This window comes from Equus caballus, chromosome 31, assembly GCF_041296265.1.
Source record: "Equus caballus isolate H_3958 breed thoroughbred chromosome 31, TB-T2T, whole genome shotgun sequence".
NCBI lineage: Eukaryota > Metazoa > Chordata > Mammalia > Perissodactyla > Equidae > Equus > Equus caballus.
The window spans coordinates 8,168,364-8,186,306 of record NC_091714.1 but is presented as its reverse complement, the minus strand read 5'-3'; the positions used below and the strand labels follow the sequence as shown (position 1 = coordinate 8,186,306).

The 17,943-nt window shown below is 43.8% G+C and overlaps 1 protein-coding gene across 4 annotated transcripts in view; it reads left to right on the top strand.

Annotated features, from left to right (window-relative positions):
- Positions 1 to 17,943, top strand: part of SLC22A3 (solute carrier family 22 member 3) — a 95,137-nt gene that overhangs the window by 1,324 nt on the left and 75,870 nt on the right. The window contains exon 1 of one of the 4 annotated variants that reach the window (XM_070256338.1): positions 50 to 208. The exons of the other annotated variants lie outside the window; for them this stretch is intronic. Within the exon in view, the coding sequence (XP_070112439.1) occupies positions 65 to 208 (144 nt within the window). The 5' untranslated portion in view covers positions 50 to 64. Of the gene's footprint in view, positions 1 to 49; positions 209 to 17,943 lie in introns of those variants that run through there. 4 annotated transcript variants of the gene reach the window in all.

Below are 17,943 nucleotides of genomic sequence, written 5' to 3'. Positions count from 1 at the left end.
GTTAACGGAGAGATGCTTTGGTTTCAGGTGTGAACGAAAACTGTCATAGAAGCCAAGTGCTAAGATGCTGCACGTACACCTCCGGCATCAAAGCCTCTGGTGCGATATCCGTTATCTCTGGGATGTGTTTGTGCGGTCATTGGAAATGATAGGTCGACTCGAAGTAGAGACTAGAGAACTGCGGTCCCGGGCGAGCGACGCCGAGCAGGTCCGCATTGGCTCGTGGTCCCCAGGGGGCAAAGGAACGGAGAAGGCAGTGGTGGAAAGTTGCGGAAATGATTATCTGAAATGCAAGGGGACAAAGGTTGAGGCACTCCCGGGAACCGGTTTTGGTAAAATTGCTTTGGGGCAAAGAGCAACATCTGTGAGACAAGTTGAGAAAGCTGAGGTTTTGAAGAAGAGTTTTAATTCTTTTCCTGCTCATCAATGGTGGGAACGCAGCAGGAGAGGCTACAAGCCTTGCAAAGTGAACCCTCCCTCTTCCACTTGTGTGCGGTGGCTGCTGGGGCCAGGTGGGGGGCAGTCCCCACGTTTCTTTGGGTATGATTGGGCAGGCAGTGCGCTGGGAGTTAAGTGGCCCCTCAGCCATGGCGGCAGGACCTGTGTTTCTGCGCTGGGCTGGGATGGCAGTTCCATCTTCCTGAGTCCATACCGTGGGGACTACCTCCTTGGAGCCTGCGTGTTCCAGGGATGAGCAGTTCTATTGAACTTTGCAATCATAGATGAATTTAATTTCTAAAAAATGGCTGATGTGCTCAAGCAAATTGGGGAAGAAAAATTTTTGTCTTTATTGTGTTTATTGTCACAAACACTGTTCAGAGTTGGCAGTGCCTCGTCCGCCCCTGTTAACGGAGTTCTTTGGTCTGGTGACCTCGCCTCGCTGGAGTTGGGATTATAGATGTTTGAAGTCCAGCATCCTCTACCATATCCTGTGTGGGTGTGTTAGCACTGTGTATGGTGCTATGCTAAGTGCTCTTGAGATAAAACTCTGTGGCAACCCAGCTAGGCAATGTGTATATGTGTTTGGAGTACTTTAATTTCTAGTTAATCCGTGGGTAACGTTGGAGACTGCTTTGGAAGCTGTGGTGTCTTGTCGAAATGGATAGGACATGGACCTGGGTAGGAGAGGGCATTATCCCTGGTGCTTCCTTCGAGCTGCATCCGTTGGGTGGCTGCTTCTATTCCATTCAGCACGGCTGCTTAATGCTTACTGCTCGGGTGAATCAGAAGGTCCTGCTTAGAGAGCAGACACCTGAGTTTTGAAGACGTTTAAACCTCACGTGAAGAATAAAAGGAGCCCTTAAAAGCGAAACGCATACACGCTACAGTGGGGTTTGCGTAAGTGAACGTGATCCGTGGACATCAGAGAAGGGAAGACGTAAAACTCTGTAAATTAGTACCCACATGGATACTTTAGAAACATTCTGGGATTCCGGGCTTGTTTCAAGGAGACACAGGTGGTCTACGAAGGTCAGTGGCTCCTAAAAGGCAGTGAAAAGCTAGAGGGTCAGGAGACCGGGGTTCTGGCTCTGTCTCCCGCTAGCTGTGTGGCTTGGATGAATCTCTTAATCTCTCTGGGCTTCATTTTCTCATCTGTAAAATTAGGGGTTGGATTAAGCCCTTTAGAGTCAGTCCTACGAATGCCATCAGTGTTATTGCTGGATGGCTGCTCTGTGTGTTCAGAACAATGATGAAATAATCTTCAAGGAAAAGGAAAACGAGCCTCAAAATGTGCTCCATAAGGCCACCAACGAGTTGAATTATATTCGGGATGGTTTTTATCCCCGGTAGTTTGTTTGCTTCTTTTTGGTTTGTTTGTTTTTAATGTTTCGATTCTTAGGAGGAAACCCCCCGTCTATTCAGGAAGTCCCACCATCCAGAATTACTCACGCTCTCTCAGAGCTCTGCATGGCTAATATTTTGCTGTCTTTGGTTTTGAATATGAGCCAATTCTTTCTCGTTCTTTCAGATTCTGTCAGAGCGATTCTATCTTTGGCTAACAGCGTGTACCCAATGTATTTTTACAGATTTGAAGTCTAACATATTAATCACGGAAAGGGGGTGAACTGGAGGCAGTTTATAAGGTGAGAGGACTGACTAGATTCCAGAATGTCTTCATATGGCTATTTTATTTAATCCTTGCACCATTGTGGGGGAGGTGTCATTGTCCTGGCTTTAGAAGCAGGACCTGACGCAGGGCATATGAAGGGACCTGCCGGAGTCCCAGACCTTTTATGGAGCCGAGTTGGGTTCAAATCCCGGGGTCTTGATTGTGAATCAGCCCCCTTTCCTCCAGGCAGTGTGCTAAGTTCTTGGAACAAGTCCAGCCACCACGATCCCCAGATCACTCACACTTTAGAACCTGCCAGAAATCTTGTTGGACCTTCGTATTTATTTCATTACGATCGTGGTCTTCTGCACGATGTGTGGCTTCATTTTATTTCGTGGTGTCAGGAACCACGTTCTGCCAGACCCGCGGATGGGGAGGTCATGCCTTCGTTTGGTGGGAAGGGCGCTCTGTGCTCTTGATGTCAGTGTTGCAAAAGGGTCCCTCAGACCTCATCCACTCTCTTTGTGTTTTACAAAGCGAAACAGTTTGCAGGAGTTAAGTCAGAATTCAGTGCCAAGTACAGAATGGCTTCAGTCCAGCTCCCCTCCTTGTTTCTCCCGCTCGAGGCAAGGCAGTGGATTTGCACCTACATTTCATTTCCTCCGTGCAGACTTCTCTAACGTCTGGATCTCAGCCTTTTCTGGTTGTCAGACACTGGACAAAACACAGCATGATGTAATGCCAAGAAGTCTGAGCCCCGCCACCCAAATATTTCAATTTGTTGCTCAGGGACTGAGTCTTTGAAATTGATGTGAGGACTTTTAAATGCTTGCTTATATGCCATGAATGGGGAAAGAAAAAAAAGGACTTCTCTCTAGTCTCTTACCAGGAACTGGGCTTCAGAGCAGCTTTAAAAATAGACTGTTTTTCCTTTCCAGATCATTTTTCTCCTACAAAAAAGGAAAATCCGGGGCCGGTCTAGTGGCATAGTGGTTGAGTGCATGTGCTCCACTTTGGCAGCCCGGGGTTGGCAGGCTTGGACCCTGGGCATGGACCTATACACCACTCATCAAGCCATGCTGTGACAGTGTCCCACGTATGAAACAGAGGAGGATTATCACGGATGTTAGCTCAGGGCCAATCTTCTCACCAAACAAAACAAAACCAAAAAAAGGAAAGTCCACTTGAGGGAAGTAACTGCCCCATTGAAGAGAGTGGTGGCTGCTTAGATCTCTGGGGCTGGCTGCTGACTTCATGTGTCTCTGCTTTGCATTGGGCTCATCCATCACACAACATAAGGCCAATCCGGTAGGCCAACCTGCAGACATCAGTGCCATCAGCCTCCTGTCCCCATTATTTGTTAAGCATGAAATTGCAGTGCTGTGGGTACTGGAGAAAGGAGTTTAGCCAGCCCAAGTTTTAGTCTGGGCTGAGTCTCTGATTTCCTCTGGGCACTTTAGAGAGATCTTACTTTTGTATCATTTTTATTTCTAATATTATTTGTGCCTTCTCTGTTTTTTGCTGGGTCAGCCTCACCAGGAGAACATCTGTTTCGTTATTACTTCAAAAAACCAACTATGGCATTGTTCATTTTCCAGTTCATTGATTTCTCCCCTTTGTTATTTGTTCCAGCTTTTGCATTTACTCTTGGTATGCTTTTTCCAACTTAAGTTGGATGCCTAGCTCAACTATTTCCAGTCTTTCTATTTTTCTAGTGTAAATATTTAAAGCTATAGATTTCCTTCTATGTACTTTTTTGACCACACCCAACAAGTTTTGAAATGCAGATTTTAATTATTATTCTGTTCTCAGTATTTTTAATTTCCTTATTTTCTTCTTTGACCCATGGTTTTGTTAGAGACTTGTTTTCAAATTTTAAATGTATGTTCATGTTTTTATTTTATTTTATTTATTTGTTAATTTATTTGCTGAGGAGGATTAGCCCTGAGCTGACATCTGTGCCAGTCTCCCTCCACTTTCTATGTGGGTCACCACCACAGCATGGCTGACAAGTGGTGTAGGTCCATACTCGGGATCCGAACCTGGGATCCCCAGGCCGCTGAAGTGGAGCATGCTGAACTTTAACCTCTAAGCCATGGGGCTGGCCCTGATGTTTTTATCTTTTAATTGTTGACTTCTAAGTTAACTTTGGTGTGGTTGGAGAATGTAGTCTATTTGATACTGATTCTTTGAATTTTATTGAATCATGCCTTTTGGCCTTCTAAGAGGTTTACAAATGTTTCATACATGCTTGAGAAGAATGTGCAGGCTTTCGCTATGTGGTGCAGGGTTTTATAGATGTTCAATATTTGAAGCTTGTCAAGTGTGGTGTTAAAATATTCTAGATTTTGGAGCTACCCTGGAGGTGTAGTGGTTAAGTTCGTGCCTTCTGCTTCAGCTGCCTGGGGTTTGCAGGTTCAGATCCCGGGCACGGACCTACACACCACTCATCAAGCCGTGTTGTGGCAGTGTCCCACATAAAATAGAGGAAGATTGGCACAGATGTTAGCTCAGGGTCAATCTTCCTTACCAAAAAAAAAAAAAATATATATATATATATTCTCGATTTTAATTAACTTTCCATCTGCTTGATCTATTGAGAATAATTAAAGAGTATTGAAATTTGCCATTATGTTGGTGAGTTTGTCAGTTTCTCCCAATATTTCCAACAGATTTTAAAAGTTATGTATATGAGGCAATTTTATTGGATACACATACATACAAATTTAAAATTTTCAATTTTTAATTTTAATTTTTTTTATAGATTGAGCTAACATCTGTTGCCAATCTTCTTTTTTTTCCTTCTTCTTCTCCCCAAAGCCCCCCAGGACATAGCTGTATATTCTAGCTGTAAGTCATTCTAGTTCTGCTATGTGGGACGCCACCACAGCATGGCTTCGTGAGCGGTGCCATGGCCCCACTCAAGATCTAAACCAGCGAAACCCTGGGCTGCCAAAGCGGAACGTGCGAACTTAACCATGTAGCCACAGGGCTGGCCCCTAGAATTTTAAAAATATACATAGTGAATTAAACCTTTTGTTGTAGTGTAGGGACCCTGTCTAAAATCCATGATACATATTGGTTTAATGTCTATTTTTTCTGATATTAATATAGCTACTCCAACTTTCTTTTAGTTAATATTTGCCTACTATATCTTTTGTTAGCCTTTCCTTTCAAGCTTCCCATGTTCTCCTAGTTCAGATGTGTCTCATAAAATGCACGTAACTCGATTTTGCTTTTAACTAGTGTGGTTAGTCTTTAACCACACTGGTCTCAATACCATTTATTGTGGTAATCAACATCTTTGGGTTGTACTATATATTTTTTCTTTGTCTTGTTCTTTCTATGCTTTTTTTCTTTCCTTTAAAAAATATTTTTTAATGTTTTTCTTATCCTATTTTATTCCTTCCTTTATTAGTTTGGCATTGAGATCTTTTATTTCAATTTTTAGTGGTTACCCTTGAAATTTTACTAAGTTTACTTAATGGGGTCTAAATTTACTACTGTGACCTTCTCCTAAACAGTTTAAGAATCTTAAACACTTTTATCAGTCATTCCCCCTCCTGCATTACAGGCATTAGTAGCCAATACTCTAGGTCTGTCCTTTTATTGTTAATTTATGGTTTTTGTGTCAATTGTGTATGCTTGGATTTATATTTACACTTTCTCTGCTCATTATTTCATTCAGTATCTCATTTTCCCCCTTCCTTTTGATGTAAATCCTTAAAAATTTTCTTTAGTGTGTATCTCGAGTTGGTAAATATTCTCAGTTTTTGTCTATATGGAAATGTCTTTATTTCACCATTATTCTTGAAAGATAGTTTTGCTAGGTAAATAGTTCTGCATTGTCAGTTATTTTTCTTCAGCCCTTTAAAGATGTTAGTTCTGTCTTGTAGATTTCATTTTGCTTTTGAGAAGTCCGTTGTCTGTCTCACTGTCCTTTTCTCTCATGTTGCCTCTAGGTGAGTATTCCTTTTATTTATCTAGCTTTTTATACATTGCCTTTAAGAGGCATCTGACATATAATAGGCATTTGATAAATATTTGCTGAATGAACTAATTGTTATATTTCCTTTAACTGTGAATTTTGGTTCTTTAATAAGTTCTGGAAAATTCTCAGCCACTGACTCTTCAAAGTTGCCTTTTCCATTCTCTGTTCTTTCCTTCTGAGATTCTAATTAGACATAAGCTGGACCTTCTTTTGCTATCCTTCATGACTTCCAATCTCTTTCTCCTATTTCCCAGTTCCGTATCTACATATATGGTCTAGATATTTTTCAGACCTATCTTCCACATCATTTCCTTTGTATTCAACAGTATTAAAACTGTTACATCCCTGGGTTACATCCCTTGAATTTTTTATTTCCACAACTATTTTCTTTTATTTATCAAGGTCATATTTGTTATCTTTCAAATATGCCTGGTCAATTACTGGTAGTGTCTTACTTCTTACTCATTTTTGTGTTTCTATTTTTCAGTTTCTTTAAATGTTTTACATAAAATTACTCTATATTTTGAATCCGATAATTACGCTACCTGAAGCCCTTGGTGTTCTAAATCTCTCATGTGTCGTTTGTTGTGTGTTTGGTGATTGCTGATTGTGAGCTTCTGGCTGGTTGATCTTCTCTGTGGGAAACCTGGCCTCTTTCAGAGAGTAGCTGCATTTGCTTCTCTCTGAGCTGGGGGACACTACTGACCTGGAATCACTCTCTCCCTTCCAGACTTCCTGGGTGAATCTACAACAGCTGAATTTGTTGTTGTTATTTGTCTGTCTTATTAGAGGCATGCGGTTTTCCCTTACTTCCTAAAATACCAAAAATTCAACAAAAATTATATTTTATGCTGAATCTTATTTTTTAGCAAGAGTTTCTCCAAGTAACTAGTCTTTTCTGCTAATGGCAAAAGTGTTTTAATAGTTTAACAGCTTTTTTATTTAATGGAGTGAAAGGAAGACCCTAATGAGTGAGCAGTCACCCCACCACGTGTCTGTGCCTTGGTCTAGCAGGGGGTCAAGCAGATCCCTGCAGCAACGATTGTATGGACCACAGGACAACACCAAGGAAAATATGTACAAAAGGAATGAGAATATGAAGAAGCTGACAGCTGATATATTGACTTGTCAACTACAGTTCAACTGAAATTTATTTAGCATTTACTATATGCTAGGCACTAGACAAGGCTGAAAATGCAAAGATGGGTAAGATTCTTTCTCCGATGAGCTCAAGGCCTGGCAGAGAGACTTGCCCTGAGACAGTAATGTGACGAGAGTGGTGACAGGTGTGGTGAAGAGATGCTTTCTTCTGATTGACTGGGGATGAATCAAGGCAGAATGTGCACTGACCTTGACCTCAGCCTCAGAGGACAAGGAAGAGTCCAAGAGGAATATATGAGGAATAGGATGCTCCATTCTCAGATTCTCATCATCATTTTATCTGTAGCCATTTCTTAAGCACCTTCTGGAGCAGTGGTTGTTGGGCATTCCTGTGAACTATCCACAGAGATTTGCAATCAAAAGGTTGGGGTGGAGCTCAGGAATCTTCATTTTTCACAAGCATGAAAGACCCATGCAGGGGGTCCGTGGACCACACATGGAGATATGCTGGGTGTTTGTTTATGAAGAACAAGGTGAGAGTATCTTGAGAAGAACAGCCTTCTGTGTGGTTGAAGCAAGTGCCAGTTCCCCCAAACACACTTTGGACCTTGGGACAGAAGCACCATCCCTTTATGTCAAGCCCGGAGCCCCAGATTCTATCTGGTGAAATGCTGCTGTTTATTTGCAGAAAGCTTGGGGCTCTGCAGAGATGAGAAACTATTGGTAAAATCCTATAATGAGTTGAAGTGGGGTGCCCACAGCTGAACCACACTCCCTAGGAACCTTGGCAAACCTTAGAATGGAGCTCTGGGCAAAGTTAGGGACACAACCAAATGGGATATCCAACAGATATGGCATGGATGTCTATATTTGTTGATGTAATGTATGGGTTGAAGATTCTTGACAGAAGGCAGTTCAGTATAGGAGAAAGAACATATGTACTTGTACTTTGGGGGCAGATAGATCTGGGCCTAAATCCCAGCTCTTCTGTATTTCAACTTTGAGGGTAAAACACAGAATCTGCCTGAGCCTCAGTTTCCTCAGCTCTCAATTGGGCGCAATAACACCTACCTTAGTGATTGGTCTGACATCTGCATGCAAAGTGCCTGTTGTTGCGCCTGGCCATAAGAGATGCTAAAAAAAATTGTTTCTTGTTGACATATAAAGAGTCTTGAGCTGGGTGTGTGGTGGGGGAGGGAGAGAAGGAATAAGTGGTGGGCTAGACTTGCCCCTGGAGCTGTAGTTTGCTGACCTCTGGTCTAGCATAATAAATCACTAATAAACTTGCCTTAAATATAAAAAAACATCTCTTGGGCTCTAATTTGCTCTTAAGGGAGAGAATGCCCTGTGCTTTCCCTCCGGGACACACAGCTAAGTTATATTTCTCAGCCTCCCTTGCAGCTAGTGGGGCCATGTGACAGAGGCATTGGGTGAAGTGACATGTGACGCTGCCAGGCCTGGAGCCAGAATAACCTTCCTCCTTGCAGTTCCCCTCTCTTCCTTTCTTCCCTCAGCTGAAGCCTTAAAAGATGGTGAAGTGCTTAGATGGAAGGAGATCCATTTCTGAAAGCCTGTAGGGAGAGGCCCCCCCCCCATCTTCCTCCCCTCCAGCTCATCTGTGTGGGAATGTGAAATTAACGAGAAGTAAACTTTCTTGTGTGAAACCACTGAGATTTGTTTGTTACAGCTCTTACTATGAGCCCACCCTGACTAATATAGCATTTTAGTGTATTTCCTGTAGGCTGCAGGTACCTGATAAAACAGGAGGGAAGCTGGTTCCTTCAAGACAATCGTCCCCTTGGTCTGCACGCAAGGCCACCATGACCCTTTCCACTGGCATCTACAGCCCTACAGGTCCCTCGCTTCTCCAGGTGCCCTGGGCTCCAGCCCTTCTGTGTTCCAGCCCCACCAGGGCATGCCCGGCTGTGCTCCCTGGGCTCTGGGACAAACTTTTCTTTTCTCAAAATACCTTTCTTCTTTCTTCACAAGGCCAGTTCCATTTTTTACTCAAAGATGCAGCTAAGAGTTACCTGTTCTGGAAAGACTTTCCATAGCCCCACCCCCCACCCACCTGCCACCACCTGGGGGTGTCTAGTTTCTTCCCTCTGTCTGACCCCCTCACTCTGCTGGTTCTACTCATTGCTGCACAATGAAATTGCGTGGTGTTTAATGAATATTTGTGATGAAATTACATGGCGTTTAATCTTGTGATTAAATTAATGAGTGAACAACAAAGGGATTGAGGGACAAATTTGAGCCCTTTTATCATTTTGGCTAGGCAAATCCTGAAATCGACCTTTATAGATTAAAATAAGCTCTTCCTTCCAAGAGTGCTTCTGTTGCTGAATTTTTTTTTGCATTAATTCTGCATAATAATTTAGAGAAAATGGACATTTTGACAATTTCGATATATTGAACATAATATATTTGATATAATTTGGACATGATGTATTGCTGCCTTTTCTTAGGCATCGGTCAATTTCTCTCAGCAATGTCTTGTAGTTTTCAGTGTGAAGATCTTACACAGATTTCACTAGTTTCACTCTGGGTATTTGTTGTTTTATTGGTACCATTGTGCAGTGCATCTTCTTAATGACTTAAATGCCGCAGCCGTGCATATGCTTCCTCACACCCACGGGGTCTGACAGATCACAGGTGGCCACGGCCCTGCAGAAACTGCCCCTCAGACTTCTGGAGCAGACAACAGACCACGTGCCTGAGCCCTGTCTGCACATGGGTTCTGTCATCCTCAGATTTCTAATTTGGGGGGTGAAACCTGGAGCAGGAAAGGAACAGGATGGAATAGAACTGCTGGCTTTCTGAGGCCATAATTTTCATGTGCTGACAGCCACTGTACAGAAAAGGCTTTTCTCAGCTGTCCCGGTGCTTTGCGGCACGTCTGTGTCGTCAACCAATCCACCCTCAGGAGCAGCTGGGCACAGGTGCTGGGCCAGGGGTCAGTGAGGGGCACATGGGGGCCTGGCTCTCAACAGTCTAGAGGCACGGTGGTGAGCCCCCAAGGACTACGGAGGAGGAGCAGCCCCCCGTTTACCTTTCCAACATTCTTCTTCATTTTTTTTTCTTTCTTAAACCATAACCAAGAAAGAAAGTTTCTTTCTAGTCTGTGAGGAAAAGGCAGAGTTCCTTAAGGTTCTTGGTGTAGCATTTTAGAAGGACAAATGACTAGTGATCATGCAAATGATGGGTGTGCCATTTCATCTTGCCATTTCAGGGCAAGAGATCAGTGACACGGCCTTAAAGGGTTGCTATGCTCTTTTATTTTCTGTGCTTGTATTGAAACAAAGGAACTTTGGGGCTGGTACTTCTGTAATAATAGAGAAAAACAGTGAAGGGTGCAATTTAGGGGCCCATAAGAAGGTGAATAAATAAATGAGATTTTTAAAAATTCCTGCATTTAAATTGTGTGGATAGCATGGGCCCCACGCAGCACGTCCCTCAAAGTGTAAGACAGATTCAGTGGCTTGACTTTAAAACCTGTGTTCGGGGAAGCTAAAAATGAAAGTCAGGGAGTGAGCATGGTGGTCGTTGTTGAATATTTCCTGAAAGCTTGGATCCTCATCTCTGATTGAGAAGGGTGTGATCCGAGACTCAGGAACCCTGTCACAGGTTACTGTGAGCGATGGGGACAATGAGCAATATCCGTGGACCTCTATTTCCTTATCTGAGTAAAGCAGTCAATCGTCAATTGATTCCCAAGGTCCCTCCATCTCTGTCATTCTACAGCCGTGTTGTCTTCAGGCCTCTGACATATTTAGTTCCTGACCCTGAACTCAGGGTCACCATATCCGTGCAAGAGTGGGATGATGTCTTGGGATGAAGCTAACTTAAAACCTGGAGGTGTTAGTTTCTGCAAATCAGGATGCATTCTTCTGCAAGACAACTTTGTTGCCAGTGGGCATGGTGTGCTGTGAATGATGTCAACAGGAGGAGAGGGGAATGGAACAGATGAATGTCCCTGGCACTGTGGAGCAGGTACCCATCCTGCCGTCTTTAACGTTTGCTCCAGACCCTGGGACCTCACGGAGAATCTGAGGAAGGGGACATGCCATGCGTCACCCACACAATGGAAACTACCCAAGGGGTGCAGGGTGGGTGCCAGCCTGGATTTCAGAAACAAAAGTGATTCTTCTGCTATCGAACTCAGTCTTATGAGGCAGATGACCTCCGTGTGGGATTGTTATAGGGCAGAGAAGGGGGAGGGGACCAAGTGACAAGTGAGTCTCTGACTTTCCATTTTAACAGCGATCTCTGGCACCAGGAGGTTGAGACAGTAATACAGAAAAGCAAATGAGAGCTCCCCAAGCCTGGCCATACTCACCGTCTTTGGCCTGAGTCATCTGATTATTAACCCTGAAACATTAAACTTAAAATTTAACTTAGATGTTGAAACATTTAAGTATTTTAAAGCAATTTTGACAAGATTACATCTGTTAAGGGGGTATGTAAATTTCTTGTACAGGTTTTGTTGTCGACTTCTGTTGTATTTATTTGTAATAAAACCAAAAAAATAAATGTGGGACACCGTGTTTTCTTAGAATGTAGTTCAGAGATGAAATTTGGAGGGTTCAAATAAGGTGAGAAGTTAGATACGCACCTCTTCATGGATATTTCCAGTTCCTGTGTAAATAACGGCAAACCAGGGCCTTGCTCTCCTCGCCCAAATGTTTGGAGAGTTTTTCTTCTTGGGTTGGTTTCAGCTATTTTAGCAGTTGCCTGTTGAGATATAATTGTTTAATTTTTCTTGGCTTCATAATGCAGAAATAGGGGTTTCATAGATAAGACTGAAATTAGTATATCCTAGCATGGAATGCAATTTTCTTTTATATGCAATGAAAGTTCATTTTATTACTGCTTGTGCAACAGCAGATTGTGGAGGCAGATTTGGTAAAATGGTGATTTTCTATGAAATGCCACCAGCACAGTGGTGTCCAGTGCAAGAGACCCACGAAAGGCCTTTTTGAGAGGCAGATGGAGCGAAGGCCTTGCCAGGTCCTGCTGGCTGGAAGAAAGGAAACAAAACAGACGCTAGCCCTGATTCTTAGGACAATGGGACCCGTGAGACAGTTTGGTCTTAAGGAAGTCCGATGGCTTTGAAAGTTTTTGCTGTTAGTGTTGTCGAATTTCTGGAGCTGGAACCCACATGCTCTTGAGCGAGGGAGGCTGGGGCTATTGCAGCTTTCCAGAGACAAGACAGAGCATCCGCTCTCTGGACAGCGCTTACATAAAGCAGCATGGACCTGCTCCGAGCTGTGTGATGAAGGCTTCCTCCAAGAGTACAGCTCCTTTCGTAATACTCTCCTCATCCTTTCTGCTTGACAGTGTCTCACATCTCAGACGCCTTTTCCAGTTGTTGCTTATGCCCCACGTACGCACAGAGTGGCTCTGATTTCACGAGGCTTCAGCCAACTGGAAGCATCCACGGCCGACAGCACAAGATGAAAGACAACACGTGTGTCTCTAGTCCCTGGGGAGGGACGCTGTAAGCTGATGCCTCTGAGACATAAACAGAAGGGACCAGGTGCCAGAATCTCCTATTCTGAAGACTGAGTGTAGCACATTTATGGGGATTAAGGGATTGCGGAGAAAACAGTGTGTACGTTTAACATGGGTGATTTTTTAAAAGCGATATTCCACAGACATCTATTGAGAAATGGGGTCCGTTTCATCGTTCTCAAATGAGTGTTTCCAAGCAAACACACACAGTGAAGTCACATGGATAATTATAAATATTAAATAGCTGGGGTGGAGGAGAAAACTAAATTGAAACTAATTAAAATTAATTTAGCATTCACTTTTTAAAAATCCATAAGGAAATACATTTTGGAGTTTCGGTAAAAGAAATTGTTCTGAGAATCTTCTCCACAAAGGTTCTTGATCTTTCTGTGCCTCAGCCACTTATCTGAGGTCCCCTATCCAGTATGTATGTATATGGGGCACACACAGAGTAATTTTGGTTTTAAACTAAACCAAGTCAAGTACATTACAAACCCAGATAAAACTGCCTTTGTATTTATCTGCTCTGAAGATAATTAGATCATGACCATTTATTGTTGCAAAATTCTGTGAAGAAATGATCAAGTGTTAGACCTGAACTGGTTTAGTGTGGCCTATCATTAAGGCAAATAAGTGGCTCAAGACATGGGCTTACTAGCTGTGTGAATATGGGCAGATTGCTTAGTTGGGGATTTTTCCGAGCTCGAGCTCTTACAAAATGGGAATAATAGCCGTTGTGTGGAGCTGATGGGAGATTTATATACCTAACACATGCAAAGATTGATATGCATAACGCTTATCATTTTGTCTGGCGCATCACAAGTGGTAATTGTGATGACTGTAGTTGTTGATTACAGATATTGAGGAAATCAACTCAGGCAGCTTGGGTCTGGGAACCAGGGGCCGATGGCACACCTCTGGGCCCAAGGGAAGCTTTTGTTGGGCATGACACCAAGATTCCAGCACTAAGGGATGTGGAGGGGTCCACTCTCTGGAGGTGGTATAGCTGGAGCTTCGTAATAAAGACCCAGGATGGAGGGTCAGAGCTACAAGTTTGGCAAGACTTCCCGAGCCTCCATTTCTCTAGTCATGAGTGGAATTAACCATCTCCCCCATCCACGTGTCTGCAAGGGCTGCCTGAGACAACATGCTTAGGGAAGGCCCTCAGCACACACTAATACCCTCCTTGATGCTCTTTGTCACTAAGCACAGCCCTCAAGTCCTCAGCGTGCCTGGTCCCGTCTGGAGCTGCTGGACCCCGATCGATTGGCTCAGGCTCCATGCTGTGTTCTGACTGCAGACGGAGCAGAGAGAGTCAGGGCTCTGGACTCTGCTAAAACAGGGCTGGCCGGACAGCTATGGCGCCGCAGGATGTGGACAGGGGACCTGGCAGCATCTAAAGATGCTTTTACTCACATTGTACCTAAAAGAGAGAAAAACGTCAGCTTTCCTGATTAAAGTTATGGTGGTTTGATTTGCCGCTGCATGGGAGTGGGGAGCCCTCTTGGAGATAAGTGGTGGTGCCATTGTCCTAGCAGGCTGTAAGTTCTTTAAGGACAGGACTGCGTTACCCAGGTTTGTGTTGCATCCTCCACCCTGGTCCCTGCAGTGCCAGCCACAGTGCCTTGCAAGATAAATGCCTTAGTCTGTCTGAAGTGTCTCTCTGATCGTGTCCCTTCCTGTACTTTTGCTTCCAGTGCCTTCTGGGTGGAGAAGGGACCCTGGCCTTGTGATCGAGGTCCTTCACAGCCTTGCCGCAGCTTCCCTCCGGACTTTTTGTTGCTACTGCCCAGTTTCAGGGACCTGTTGGACACAGCTCTAGGGAGGAGACAAGCCCAGGCATGACAGCTCTGTCAGTCAGCCCCATGGGGATGCCAGGCCACCATTAGCAGGACTGAGCCCCTTGTCCACCCTGGAGGTCTCCTTGTGCCTGGATCCTGCCTTCTGGAAGCTCAGGTTTCCTCCTGAGCTGGAGTCAGCCCCAGGTCTGCCTTGTCACCACATCTGTGTCGCATCCCAAGAGAGGACCCAGGGAGGCAGGGGATCCCAGAGCAGAATCCAAAGGATGGCAGAGGCCAAGAGAGCACAGTGCATGAATAAAGCAGCCCACAGGAGATACTCTTACCTCCCACACCTTGCTAGAGAAGGGTCTTAAGTACCCTAGAGACGAGACTGCTGGAACCAGCGCAAACTGGATGGCTCTCTCCCTTGAACATCCCTTGACCCTTTCTTCTCTGTTCCCTTGGTTGTCCTTTTCTCTTTGCTTCTGTCTCCCTCTCGCAAGAGCTCATGTCCTCATGAAATTATCCTGCTCACCTGAACCAGAAAACTATCTCCTGCTTCTGGACTCCAATAGCACTCCGTTCTTCTTCATCATCTTCATCACAATAGCTTGCATGTATTGAGTGCTTACACTGGGTGTGGTGCATTGCATAATATCTCATTTAATCCTTCCACAGTCCTGTGATATGTAAATATTATTATCCATTTTAGATGGGAAAAAAACCCTGAAGTATAGAAAGAGCAGTTATGCAACTTGTTCAAAACCACATGGCTTCTAAGTGACGGAATCAAGATTCGATCCAGTTTTCTGCAAAGCACAACCTCTTACCCACTGCTGTGACACGATAGCCTGAATCGTCTCACGTTTAGATTTAGTCTACTTTCTCCACTCTGTTGCAAGCTGCTTCAAGGCAAGAACAATGGCGCGGACAGCTTTGACCTCTCCTCAAAGAATGTAGGACACCCAATGCCTCTTACCTTTGTTGATGGAATCCTTTGGGTTCCTCTACAGGTGGGCTTTTAATTTCTTATTAACAGCGTTCTCAAGAGGGTTTGAGCTGAATGATACTGTTGGAACTGGTGTGTTCTGTGGCTTCAAGGAGCAGATTCCAGCCAAGGAAAGTCTTTGGCAAATAAAGGAGGACAGCCAGAGGTACAGACTGCAGCTCTCTGGCCCCAGTGTAGAATGTACTTCTTCTCTGGCCAATTGAGATGGCAGCCTGGCACCTGTCTGCCTGCTTTTACCTCACTAGGGCCCCTGTGGATCTGGGAGGGGTTACTGTCCACAGTGGCTCAGAGGGGCACACAGCTCCACCCATTGCCTTCTCCCCGGCTGCTTTCTGAGTGAGGGATTTTAATAGGAACTGAAATATCATTCTAACATGAAGCTCTTTCCTTTGCATGTTTTTTTTCCCAAGCAGCAGCAATCCTTCCATCAATCCACACAGCAAAATGTTCCGTATGGATGCTGTGGTTGGAAAGGCTGCAGTGTGGCTCATGATGTATGTTCTAGTTGGTCAAGAAGACAATTTGCCTCACATTTTTGGGCAGTTTGCAATGGCCCTATCATATCACAGTTTGCTTGTCCTGCCCTGAAAAGCTGGCCTCAGAGAAAAGACCAAAAGTCTCCCCGGCAACCCACTGAAATCTATGAAAGGGACACACGGCAGTGATGGCGGGGCAGTAATCATGAATACTGAGAGTGAGGTTGAGGATGAGGTAAATTTGGGCTAAATTGTTCTATGTTAAGCAATCCAGTTCTCTTGACACTGAATAGACACTAACATTTAATCCATGAAAGTAGCTTAATACCCAAGAGGGACAAAAAGCCGTACTATAATATATACTACATATAACCTTATAATTATTAATACACACTTCCTGCTTAGAAACTTATTTTCTTCTTAATTACCAGAAAACATTAAAACATAGTAAACAGTCAACTCATTTAATCTTCACACATCCTGCGAGGCATGGGCTGCTGTCCACAGTCTGTAGAGGAGGAGAGTAAGGTACAGAGAGATTAAGTGACTTGCCCCAGGTCTGGAGCTACAGGATGGGAGAACCGGAAGAGATGTTTTTCATGTCTGAACCAACAAGAGATTAACTGATATCTCCAGAATAAGAGAAAGACTTCTGTAAATCAACAATAAAATGACAGCAAGTCTTGTAGAAGAAAGGACAAAGGAATAGTCAATTCATGAAAGGAAACCCAAAGACCATTAAGCATAGGAAATGATGCGGACTCATTCATGATCAGAGAAACGCAAATGTGAACAGCAGGATAGCACTTTACACTTGTTAGGCTGGTTAGAAACAAAAAAGCCAAGTTTTGCCAAGACAACTCTTGGTAGATTGCAGGTTCACTGCTGGAGGACACGTGGACCTATTCTCAAGAAGGATCTAGAACCACTGGAACAAATTTGGAGTCTACATACATATACCGTGACCCAGCAATTCCACTCCTATGCATGAATCCCAAAGGAAATTCTCAACCCATCCATCAGGAGGCAGTTATGTTCACTGCAGCATTATTTGTGTGGCAGGGAGCTGGAGGCAATCTGGGAGAGAGGAAATGTCAAATGCAACAGATATGCCCACGCAGCAGTCAGAAATGATGGATTATATTCACATAGCATCATGGACAGTCCAAAGGCGTAGGCCTGAATTAAAAAGTAAGAAACAGAATGAGGTGTATGATACAACATCATTTACATAAAATTAAAACTATGTGCACACAGAGCCAGCCCTGATGACCTAGTGGTTAAAGTTTGGCATGCTCCACCTCAGCAACCTGAGTCCATTCCCAGATGCAGAACCACACCACTCATCTGTCAGTAGCCATGCTGTGGTGGTGGCTCACATAGAAGAAGTAGAAGGACTTACAACTAGAATATACAACCATGCACTGGGCATTTAGGGAGGAAAAATCATGTGCACACAAAACAATGTAGATTTTGCAAGAATACAAACAAAAAGATACACCTTAACACGTCAGGATGGCTCCTTTGTGGGGATGGGTTAGGAAGAGGAATAGGGATAAAAAAGAATAAATAAAATAAGATAGGGATCTTGTATAACCAATGATTATAATACATTATAATTAACTCAACCTTCTGCCCTTGAGGCTTAAAAGAGACAAGGAGATAAAAAGAAGGAAATTGATTTTTTCTGCCAAAGACCCTATGGGTCTACAAGATGGCTTAGAAATCACCCCAGCCCTGGCCTAGAGAATGGATTGGTCCATAATCTAGAAATATAGATAGGATCTAGGTCGGTGCATTTCCCACTGTGTTTTGGCCATGGCAGGCATTGCAGTGCCTGCCCCCTTCAGCAGAGTAATTCTCCTTTTATCAGTTTCATTTTGGTGTTAAGATTCTGTTTTGTTTTTTAAGAGGGGAGCTCAGGTGCTGCTTCTAAACTAATGTTTGAAAAACCACAGGATAAATATTCCCCAGGATCCCTTCCAGATCTAAAATTCTATATTTTCTTCAAAATAACCAAC